A 12,492-nucleotide genomic window follows, 5' to 3' on the forward strand; every position below is an offset into this window, starting at 1 on the left:
TTGTACTACACATTTATTTTGCCTTGCTTTTGTGAAATGAAAGGTCTTTGAGTAACACAGTTTCCACTTGGCTAGTTGTATTTGTGTTCAGGATTTCAGCTTCTGGGGAGAATATACCTTGGCATGTTCGTGCACTATTCGAGAAAGAAAACCTTCCCTATTTGGTGCTTCTGAGAAGCCGCTATTTCAAAATACATATGAAGTCACCATTCCATGAACTTCTGAGTATATCTACAAAAGCAGAAGCCTTATGTTGAATTCCCTGGTTTCAAGCACCAAATTTGATGGCGGAAACTGTAGAAAGGGGTACTGACCAAATTTGGGAAAGCCCTCTCGTGACCTCGGATTTCAGGATTTCTTCACATTTCTTTGTGAAGGATTTCTTTCTTGATTGCTTTGGATGGCATACTTGCCAGAGAAGGCTGTGCCCCACCCTCCACCTCTCCCTCCTGAGACCCCAATCTTGCATAATGTTGGCTGTGCCTGTCTTGTTTCAGGAATTCTGAAGTTTCACGAACACTACCTGGGTGATAACACAGCGGAAAACTCGGGCGACTTCCAGACTGCCAGTAGTGCGGCCCTTCCAACAGCCACGAGCTCGGCCCTGGAGCAGCACATCGCCAGTGTGCGGGAGGCCCTGGGGGTGGAGTCTTACTACTCAAGGCAAGTGGTACAGCGTCCCTAGCCCCTTCTTCAGATACAATCCTAGCGTCGTTGGTTTTTTTCTTTCTTTCTTTTGTAAACAGCCTGTTCCAGCTAAATGGAAGAAATCTTTTGGAATTTGCACTTTTGTGCTTAGTCTATTCACAGTTGCTGCAGGAGAAACAAATATGTGTCTCTGGAGTGCAAACCCCTTTGTGGGCTGTCTTTATTCTTTCTGGTAATTTCCTTTCAGACAGGGAAAGGCCTCATCGGAGATGCCCATTTTCTAAGGAGGGTTTGTAGAATGTGTAAACATACACAGGACTTCGAATTTAACATCCCAGCTAATTAAAACTGAGATGATTTGGGGGTTATAAACCGATTAATAATGAGTTTGTTTGTTGTAGCTGAACGCCTGTCTGGGAAAGTAATTTGACACTAGTGACAGGATCTGTGCACAAATCTGTGTGCTGTGGGGATGAGGTGAAGGAAGTTGAACTCCTAGTATGGAGAACAGAGAAGGGAAGTGCTTTTTGCAGAGATTATAAAAGCTGTATGCTTATGGAAACATTTTATCATGATTGACTATTTTACATATGGAAAATCACTTCTACAAGCACCCTGCTTCTGGGGAAAATCAAAAGAAGGGGGTACCATAGAGCTGGGTGGTAGCAGAATTTCCTGGCGTCCCAGTCTATCCTGTGCTTAACAAGTGTCGAGAAGGTCCATATGTCAGAGAATCTGCTGTGTTAGCTGGTGTCAGGTCCCCAGGACATCTGCTTGTCTCTTGAGTGATTTCAGTTGCAAAACCATGGAAATCCTAAGATATCCCCATAATTCTTTAGAGACGCTTATCCCAGACTCCCCGAGTGTGTGTTGGTCAATGCCAGCAGCTGGATTGATCTTTGAGATATTTATGAAGTTGGAGACGAGTTCTTAGATGCACTTGGATAATGTCATGTCAAGTGTGGAAGGTGCTGGAGGGTCTTCTAGCTGAACTCCTTTATTTAACAGAAGCCAGCATGGAATAAGACTGCTGACAGCCAAGTTAGTGTCAAAGCCAGGATCGCAACAACAGAGATCTCACCCAGACTCCCAGGCCACTGCTTGTTCTGTTTTTAATTATCAAAATTAATATCATATTTTGAGAAAATAGCCGAAGCATGTAAGAATGTCATCTCCAGCTTCTGTGTGCATAAAGTATGAACAGGCTTCAGCCACATGCACACAGTGTTGTCTTATTTCTTCTAAGGCTGTGGTGCATCCTGGGGCATCCCCTTCCTTAACCCTGGGTAGTAGTGTGGTGATTACAGGGGCTTGACAGTGTGGTAATCCCAAGAACTTGGAAGTAAGGCTGTTCTCTGAAATTTAATGATACATGACCATAAAATAGGTTAATCTAGGGCTGTGCAAAGCTGCTTCAGCAGACAGAAAGGCACATCAGCCAGTCTGATTCCACTGTAACCTGACCTAAGGTATTGCATATCCCAAGCGAGTGTTAAAGAGGATGGTTGGCCAGTGGTGGAAACACAAAATGAGGGAGAGAAAGGAGAGCAGATTTCGGCAGTGCCCATTTCTTTCGCTGTCAAAGAGAGAATCGTGGCTAAGGGACTTGAAGTTCCATTGGAAGTCTGTTCCCATAGTAGACCTGCAGTCTTTATGCTCTCTTATCCTCCTGCCACCTCCCACCCCCTTCCACAACTGTTGGAATACCTGCTTTGTACCATGTGGCACCATCGTGGCCACACCTGGGTCAGCTGAGTCCAAACCAACCATGATGGGGCTGAGCCTGTGTGAAAATATAGATTTTACTTGATCCCAGTCTAGATTAATATTCATCATAAGGAGGAAGGGGACTACCCTTGGACTCTTCCCAATGCCTACTCCCACCTCCCATTGGGTACCGTGTTTAACTCCAAACACTTGTGTCCAAGCTGTTCTTTTATATGATACTAGAGGTTGAGTAATTTTGCTTCCAGGTGACTTTTGAATTGAAAAAAATGGCTTTTGGGTTATAGTTCAGTTCTTCATCAATGGGAGAGTGGAGGGACCGTAACTGCCTTATATTCCCCATGTTAATCTTTTCCTCTGCTGTATACAGACAAGTTAGGATGAGTCTTTGGGGATCTCTAGGTCAGGTGGCTTGATGCTTAGCATGACTTTGTTGGGCTGTCCTTGGTAGCTTCGATACCCAGTTTAGACTGCCAGAAGTAAGGTCTTTTCTGCTGCTTTGGACTAGTCTTACTAGAAATGTGTTCATATTTTGTGAGCTCAAACTCAAAACTGAACAGTTTAGTAGCATGATTTGAATTTACTAGAATGGAGTTTTGTGAGACTCTGGTTTCTGCCTCACAGTTTCATGAAAACAGTATGAAAATTTCAATGACAAATTATCTTTCATCTATTGAATTGTTAAATATTTTTAAAGTAGTAATGCTTAGTAGTAATAAAGATGCAGTGAATGAGCAGTCTCTACAGTAGGGATATAAAGTGTTCTAGCCTTTCTAAAAATAATTTGCCAGTAGTATCAAAAATCTTTAAAATGTTAATGCTGTGACCCCATAATTCTCACTTTGGAAATGGAGTAAAGAAGTGTACATAGGACTATTTGTAATAGGTCTATATATTATAGAAAATTTTAAAAACCTGAATGTCCACAATAGTTGAAGGTCAAATTATTTTACATACATTAATATAATATTACACTGTAATTAAATTATGTTCACAGAGAATTTTTAATGACATAGCCAAATGTTTGTGACAAAATATTGTATGAAAAAATAGGATATAGATTTATTATATATAATATAACTTAAATTTTGTAATATATGTAAAATATGGGTATGAAAAGTAAGAAAAAAATCCTTGGAGGGAAACAGACTATAGTGTTAGTGGTAATTATAGGTGGATGGTAGAATTACAGATGCTTAGTATTTTATTCTTTATACTTTTCCTTATTTTCAGTTTTTTCACAATGGGCATATATTAACTTTTTATATTAGGAATAAATAGCCACGAATAAGCAATTCTTTCACTCAAAGAGGGGGAAAAGGGAAACCTTTCTGTAATAGGTTTACAGAGAATAAAATCCAAGTTTTGAAGCCTGGCACCATGATCTAGCTCTAGGAAGGCATTCTGGGTTTATTTTCCATCTTGTCTCTTGGTGAACACCATGTTCCAGCCACGATACCTTTTTCTCTGTCCTCTGAATGTACCCTGTGCCTTCTCCCCCTTCACTCTAACTCAGGCATCTTTAACCACTGAATCTGTAAGTGCAGCTGCTCACTAAACATCCCTGCATGGGTATCTTCTGGGTATCTCTCATCTAAAATATCCAAATCCCAACTCTTGAGTTTCTCCATTTCTCTCCTAACTCAGTCATTGTAATACATACCACATCAACAGAATTAAGAACAAAAACCACATGACCATCTCAACAGTTGCAGAAAAGACATTTGACACAATTTAACGTCTTTCCATAATGGGGGGGGGGGGAGGGAACACTCAACAAACTAGAAAAAGAAGGAAATTACCTCAACATAATAGAGTCCACGTATGAAAAGCTTGCAGCTAGTATCATACTCAGTGGTAAAAACTAAAAGCTTTCCCTGTAAGATCAGGAGCAAGGTGAGAGTGCCCTCTCTTGCCAGTTCTATTCAACATAGTACTGGAAGTCCAAACCACAGTAATTAGGCAAGAAAAAGAAATAAAGTCCTCCAAATTGCAAAGGAAGAAGTAAAATGATGCCTGGTCAAAGATGACATGATATTATATGTAGAAAACCCTAAAGATTATACCAAAAAAACCCCATTAGAACAAATAAACAGGGGTGCCTGGGTGGGTCACTCAGTTGAGCATCCAGATTTTGATTTCAGCTCAGGTCATGATCTCACTGTTCATGGGATCGAGCTCCGCATCGGGCTCTGCACTGACAGCATGGAGCCTGCTTCTCTCTGCTCCTCCCCTGCTTGCAAATGCGCTCTCTCTCTCCTTCTCTCTCTCTCTCTCTCTCTCAAAAATAAATAAACTTAAAAGAAAAAGAACTAATAAACATATTCAACAGAGTTGTAAGATACAAAATCAACACTCAAAAATCAGTTGCATATCTATATACTAACAATGAATAATTTTAGAAGGAAATTAAGAAAACAATCCCATGTATGATAGCATCAGAAGGAATGAAATACTTAGGAATAAATTTAACTCAAGAGGTGAAAGACTTATATACTGAAAACTGCAAAATATTGCTGAAAGAAATTAAAGAAGACACAAGTGAATGGAAAGACATGCCATATTCATGGGTTGGAAGAACTGATGTTATTAAAATGTCCATACTACCCAAAGCAATCTACAGATTCATTGTAATCCCTATCAAAATTCTGATGGCATTTTTTTGCAAAAATAGAAAAAAAAAAAAACAACCCTAAATTCATTTGGAATCTCAAAGGACCAAAAAAAGCCAAAGCAATGTTGAAGAAGCAAAACAAAGCCAAAGGCCACAAACTTCCTGATTTCAGACCATTACAAAGTTGCAGTAACCAAAACGGTGAGGTACTGGCATAAAGACAAAGACACACAGGCTAATGGAATAACATAGCCCAGAATGAAACCCTGACATACAGGTCAAGTGATCTTTGAGAAGAGTGCCAACGCTACACATTAGGGAGAAGGATAGTCTCTTTGACAAATGGTGCTGGGAAGACTAGATAGCCACATGCCAAAGAATGAAGTCGGACCCTTGTCGTACACCATATATGAAAGTTAACTCAAAATGAGTTAAAAACCTAAAACATAAGACATGACATCGTAAAACTCCTAGGAAAAGCTTCGTGGCATTGGACTGGGCAACAGTTGCCTGGCTATGACACCCGAAGTACAGGTAACAAAAGCAAAATTACACAAGTGGAGCGACATGAAATTTAGACTTCTGCACAACAAAGGAAGCAATCGACAGAGTGCAAAGGCAACCTGTGGAATGGGAGAAAATATTTTCAAACCATGTCTGATAAGAAGTTAATATTTAGAGTATATAAAGAACTCTTACAACCTAACAACAAAAACAATCTGACTCAAAAATGGGCAAAGGACTTGCATAGACATTCTCCAGAAAAGATTAACAGATGGCCAACAAGCACAGGAGAAGATGCTCAACATCACTAATCATCAGGAAAATGCAAATCAAAACCACAAGGAGAGGGGCGCCTGGGTGGCTTAGTGGGTTGAGCATCCAACTCTTGATTTCAGCTCAGGTCATGATACCAGGGTTGTGAAATTCAGCCCTGCAATTGGGCTCTGTGCTGAGCGTGGAGCCTACATAAGAAGATTCTCTCTTTTTCAAAATTAAAAAAAAAATCACGATGAGATGTCCCCTCACACTCGTTAAGATGGCCACTATCAAAAAATCAGAAAATAACAAGTGTTGGCAAAGATGTGAAGACATCAGAACTCTTGTGTTCTGTTGGTAGGAATGTAAAATGCTGCGGCCACTGTGGAAAAATAGTATGGAAGCAAAGGCATGAAAGATACATGTGAATCTGTCTACTCTGTCCCCACCATGATAAGTATAGTGCAGCTCCCCACTGTCTCTATCCTGAACCACCGCTGCTGTCCCCTCTCTCTGCCTCCCAGTCCCCTTCAGCCAGAGTGACCCTTCATAGATGGATTTGGGACTGTGCTTCCTTGTCCTCCCCATCACAAAGTACCCCAAACACAATTAATCCCCTTCAAAGGTTCTGAGGGTTTTTAGACTTCACATTCCTTGTTGGCGGCCTGCAAGCCAAGGTGACCTGGCCTCTGCCCTTTGAATGGCATCTCTACTCCTTCAGCTTGACGTGTCCCTGTGTGCCCCCCTTTATGCCCCTCCCCTTTCAGGCTCTTCCAAGGGCTTTCCTACCTTAAGGTTATGCTCATGCCCTTCCTTCTCTGTAAATTTCTTCCTACTGCTGTTGGCATGGCTGGTTCCCTGTCAGCCTTCCAACTCCTGCTTCAGTGGTAACTTTAGAAGTTTCCATGTTGATTTCATTCACCTCTGCATACCCAGGGCCTGGGGCAGTCCTGTGACATTGTATATGCTTATTAAGTGAGCAACCAGCTGACTCTGTGAATGAATTGAGTCCTTTTCCGTGCTGCCAAAATTGCCTTACCTTTCCTACAGATAATTCTGATCACCCATTAGAGCCCTGTTCAATCACACCGTTTCCATCAGGACAACCCAGAGCCCCAGGTCCAAATCTGGTTTTTGCTCCCCCTCAGTGGTGCCTAATAATAGCACTTACTTCGTTCTTCCTTGCTTCCTAATCACCTGACTCGTGTGTCTTCCCCGGGAAGACGGTGCTACCATGGAAAGCAGGTGCTGTGTCCTCTCTGAACACGCGCTGCTAACACACTGCCTGGCCCATAGTGAGATGTCCATAAATTTGAGTTCTGGTCACCAGAAGATGTGCTGTGAGCAGATTCTCTGTCCCTGCTGGGCTGATTTACTGATTCTCTCTTTCTAGTGGATGTAAAATACACTGTGCCCCTAGAAATTGAGTCTCCGTGCCTTGGGGAACACCTTCATTCAATTACCCACAGCCTGGCTGTGGTGTCCTTGTTATTCTGCAGACCGTTTTTGCTTTCCTTAATGGCATCTTGCTGCTGAAAGGAAGTACAGTGCTACAAAGGAGTTTCTGAAAATGGATTTAAAATAAAAGAACCGCTTTTATTAAGTGTTTAATAAGAATTCCAGTCCCTTCCTTCCTCCCAGATCAAAAGAGGCATAGATTGAAGCCACTGTACAGAACACGAACCTCCCATAAGGGAGATGTTATGAATTTCAAAACACATCTTCAGTTTTTAATTCTGATATTTAGCCAGAGTCTTGCTGTTTGCCTGGCACCTGGGACAGGGCAGTGGCACTTTGGCGTCGCTAAGCTGACCGGCGAGAAGACTAGGAGGTCTGGAAGGAGTGCTCCCAAGGGATTTTAAATAAATTGTGATTATAGACTGCACTCATAATAGGGGAAATATTCCTTCCTGGTAATGAATATTAAACCTTGATAAATTATAGCTGTTATTTTTGTTTCTTTCAGTGCTTTTCCGTATTTCTAAATTTTTTACAGCAAGTTACTTTTATAATCCAGTACATTTTCTGACTTCATGGATTAATTTAGGTTGTGCCAGTTTGTAAATGCTGATGCCTTCAGTTAGTTCTAGACTGGTAACAAGTGGCAGTGGTTAGGTCTGACAAGTGTTGGTGTGGGTCCATGCGATACCTCATATGCGGCTGGTGGAGAATAAACAGGAACAACTGCATCAGAACACAGCTTGGCATTACCTTTGAGCGCTGAGCATTTACACAGCCTTTGACCCAGGTATACACCGTAGGCATAACATCCAAGAGACGCTGTTGTACATGAGCAAGAATTTTTAGAACTGCGCTGTAAACAACAGCAAAATACTGGCAACTCACATGCCAACAGTGAGAGAGTGGATGAATAATAGTCCCAAAATGGAATATTAAGTAGCAAAGAGATGAGCATCGGTCAACCCAAACTTGCAGCTACATCTTAGAAATAGAATAATAGGTGAAAAAAGGCAGATCCCCAAATATGACCTATGGCTTGCTGTCCTCTTAATAGAGTTAAAACAACTAAAATAAAAACATGCTTTTAGGAATACAGTTAGATGCAATAAAACTTGTATAGAAAGGACAGGCAGGGGACCATGACCATGGGATTTGTGATGGAATTTTCCTTGGGCTCCGCAGGCAGGGGATGGGCTCCAAGGGAGGTAACAGGTAAGATATGTGTTATTCTCTGGCTTTTCTTTTGCATAGTGGTTTTGTGAGCACTTATTAAGTTATTAAAAATTACTAAGTAAGTCGATGAAAGCAGGCCATGCATGGATCAATCAAAGATTATGATGAATCCAATCCCAAAGAGATTCTCCCAACCCCCAGAAAAGAAAAAGAAAAAAAAAAAAAAAAAAAAAAAGGCAGGTTTCTTAAACAAATTGCAAAAGCCAGATTGCAACTAGGACATATTTAATCCATGTAAATAGACAATTGACAGACTGATTTAAATTATTTGTATCTGTTCTTTTAAGCAAGTACCCAAGACTGCCAATGTTACACTGTTGGCTTATTTTAAGTTACAGTTGGTATTTGAAAGTTTAAAATTATTTTTATAATATTTTCTAACTCTGGCTTTTTGCTAATCAAGGCTGACCTTCCAGTTAATACAACCTAGTAAGTTTTTCTTTTAAAAATCAAATATTGGGGGCGCCTGGGTGGCTCAGTCGTTGAGCGTCCGACTTCAGCTCAGGTCACGATCTCACGGTTCGTGGGTTCGAGCCCCGCGTCGGGCTCTGGGCTGATGTCTCAGAGCCTGGAGCCTGCTTCCGATTCTGTGTCTCCCTCTCTCTCTGCCCCTCCCCCATTCATGCTCTGTCTCTCTCTGTCTCAAAAATAAACAAACATTAAAAAAAATAAATTAATTAATTAAAAAAATAAAAATCAAATATTGGGGCACCTGGGTGGCTCAGTCGGTAGAGCATCCGACTTTGGCTCAGGTCATGATCACACAGTTCGTGAGTTCGAGCCCCGTGTCGGGCTCTGTGCTGACAGCTCAGAGCCTGGAGCCTGCTTCCGATTCTGTGTCTCCCTCTCTCTCTGCCCCTCCCCTGCTCATGCTCTGTCTCAAAAATAAATAAAACATTAAAAAAAAATTTTTTTTAATCAAATATTTTTTTTCTTATCCCAAATAGTTTCCAGAATTAGGTGAGGTTAGAGTGGATATAATAATTGGGGGGCATTTATTTTGTTTCTTAAAACAAAGAGTTTCCAATTTCATTCTAAATTAGGGTAGTACCATTTTGAAAATGTTTTACGAGCATGTAGTCAATCTGTGCCAGAGCTGGTTCTGAGCCTGGAGATACATGCATGAATAATAGCTGGAATTCTTGGCCTTGCAGTAGCTCACAGTGTGAAACATGCAACAAATGTGTAAATTATTAATCCACCACGTGCAAAATGTTATGGTAAAGGTCTAAACAAAGAAGGCTGCACCTCACTCTGGCTATTTGGAGGTAAGGCAGTGGTTCAAGAGGCCTCCAGAGAGGTGACATCTGAGCTGGGCCCTGAGGAGTGAGGGGAGAATAGTCGCTGTGAGCAAGGGAATGCCTCCCCAGGTGAGGGCACAGAGGAAGAAAAGGCCCAAGGCCTCCTGATGATGAATGGCGATTTGCAAGAGGAGGTCCAGCTGTCCTGTGCTGCAGAATTGTCTCCCACATCACAATCACTCAGCTGCTGCCTCCTGAGGCTCACCTCTTTGTTGCAGGATCTGAAGTTGGGCTCCTTTTCTGGTGGGTCTACCTGTCTGGGTCTCTTGTGTCCTGTCTTCTTGGGACATGGCTGGGTTCCAGAAGGCAGGCTTTATCCATCAGGTGACTCACTCGGGCTCACTATATGTGTTTGAGGGGGAAAAAAAAAAAAAAAGACGATGCCAGGTTAGGGATTACGTCACTGAAGAGACACAGCTGCAGAAATGAGTGGAACACACTATAGACTCTGGTCTTGGGCCCCTGATTTCCCGAATTTAGCTTCTTCCCAAAAGGCTGAATACAAAATAAGCTCAGAAACTTCGTTCGAGGGGCACCTACGTGCACGTCTGACTTTGGCTCAGGTCACGATCTCGCGGTCTGTGGCTTCAAGCCCCGTGTCAGGCTCTTTGCTGACAGCTCGGAGCCTGGAGCCTGCTTCGGATTCTGTGTCTCCCTCTCTCTCTGCCCCTCCCCCGCTCATGTTCTATCTCTCTTTCAAGAACAAATGAATATTTTTAAAAAAATTTTTTTAAAAAGAAACTTTCATTCGGTAAAGCTTCTTAGTGTGTCAGCAGCTTACCAAGAGGGGTAAGTGTAGTTGGTCTTCTCGTCTGACCTCTGACATAGCTAAATTGAATCCCCTTTCACATTTCTCATGAACTTTTTTAAAAAGCAAAATTCTTGAAATTGCTGAGTTTCCCATTATCCGTGGCGGGGATGATCTGGCAAATGGTAGAATCAGCCTAAAGACAAAAAGCAGACAGCAGTGATGCAGGGGAAAGTGTTACATGCCTGTCATTCAGCCCATGTGAGGCCTGGAATTATTAACGGCCTGGGTTTTCCTGGGCCAGGAGCTGACATTTCTGTACCCAGGGCACAGTTGGGGGTGGGCGGGGGAGGCATTTGGTAGATGCCATGAAGAACTTGCAGGGACACTATTACCCCACACATTTTTTTTTTTTAAGTTTATTTGGTTATTCTGGGGGAGAGAGAGGCAGAGAGGGGGAGAGGAAGAGAATCCCAAGCAGGCTCCATGTTGTCAGTGCTCAGCCCAATAAGGGGCTCGAACTCATGAACTGGGAGATCATGACCTGAGCCAAAATTAAGAGCTGGATGCCCAACCGACCAAGCCACCCAGGCAACCCCATACGTTTCTTCTTTTGTCTCTTGTCTCAGATCCTTTGTTCATGGCCCCAAAGCTTTGTTCATTGGCCCCAAAGGGTGGGGCAAATCTATTGACCAATCAAGACATTCAGTTCTTCCTTCTCAGTTTCACTTCAACTGTTGGCTGGCTGTTGCCATGACCAATTTTGTAAAAATTCTTTGAACTAATCAAATCTCAATATCCCTGACTCTGTGTATCCTGCCCTTTGCCCCAGTGAAATTCCCTGGCCTTTTCTTTCTGATTGATTCTGTGCAGCTTTATCTAACAATCGATATTTAAGACATTTAATATATAACTCTTGACTTATCTTGCTTTGGGAAAATGACCCCAGTATAGCCACCAAGTTTCATCTTTGAACTGGCTAAAATAGGCATTGTTTTTCATCCTGTTTGTACTTTTATGATTTGAGCACAGTGGTAAGGAGGCCCTGGAGGAGTGCCATCCTTAAAAGAGCGCATTTTACTGTGTCAGGCCCACAGCTCACATTGTGCGAGTGAGGTTTGCCTCCAGTAGTGTCATGAGCACTTGAAGATTTTAGAGACTTCTAACCACAAACATGTATTTCTTGCTCTGGGGCTGCAGATCACCTGGGCTGGTTCTCCTTAGGCTGCCTGTTGGGCTTAGGTCCTTGTGTCTCATCTTTCTGTGACCAGTGGTGACTAGATAAGACTCTCCTCACAGCAGAAATCAGGATTGTAAAGGACCAAGGAAAACAGACACTTTTAAAGCCCTGCTCACCTCTCATCCACTCATGTTCCATTGGCTAAAGCAAGTCACGTATTAAGCCGGACATCAGTGAGGCAGGAAGTATCTCTCTCCCACAGAGTGAATATGAGCTCAACAGTAACACGGTCTCCCACTGTCCCCAACCCATGGAGACCTGGAGAGAGATAAGGATGATCTTTGCTGGGGCGCCTGGATGGCTCGGTCAGTTGAGCGTCCAACTTCGGCTCTGGTCACGATCTCATGGTTTGTGAGTCTGAGCCCCACATCGGGCTCTGTGCTGATGGTGCGGAAACTGCTTCGGATTCTCTCTCTCTCTTTCTGCCCCTCCCCCGCTCGTTCTCTCTCTCCTTCCCTCTGTGCCCCTCCCCCACTTGTGCTTTCTCTCAAAATAAATAAATAAACTTAAAAAAAAAAAAGGATGATCCTTGTTCAGGCCTCATGCTTTGGGTCCCTTCGGCATCTGATTGTTGACCCTTTTTCTGCTTGTATCTCTCTCCCCTCAACACAGCACACACACAGGCGGGTGAGGTTTTGCAAGCACATCTTCATCTCCTTCAATGCTTTTCCATCTTCTTCTCACTCGCCTTTGGGCTTGCCCTTGGAAACATAATCTTCCGCAAGGGCACACATCTACATCCCTGGCCCCGTGTTTCCTGTGG

The 12,492-nt window shown here is 42.7% G+C and overlaps 1 protein-coding gene across 4 annotated transcripts in view; it reads left to right on the top strand.

The window, feature by feature from the left end:
• The window catches only part of TTC28 (tetratricopeptide repeat domain 28), a 640,216-nt gene that overhangs the window by 535,212 nt on the left and 92,512 nt on the right, over window positions 1-12,492 (top strand). For all 4 annotated transcript variants that reach the window (XM_086682176.1, XM_086682177.1, XM_086682178.1 and 1 more), the window contains one exon: window positions 498-663. In XM_086682176.1, coding sequence (XP_086538302.1) covers window positions 498-663 — 166 coding nt within the window. The remainder of the gene's footprint in view (window positions 1-497; window positions 664-12,492) is intronic.

Source organism: Puma concolor, chromosome D3 (assembly GCF_028749965.1).
Source record: "Puma concolor isolate L17-30 chromosome D3, mPumCon1.1.hap2, whole genome shotgun sequence".
NCBI classification, from domain to species: Eukaryota; Metazoa; Chordata; class Mammalia; order Carnivora; family Felidae; genus Puma; species Puma concolor.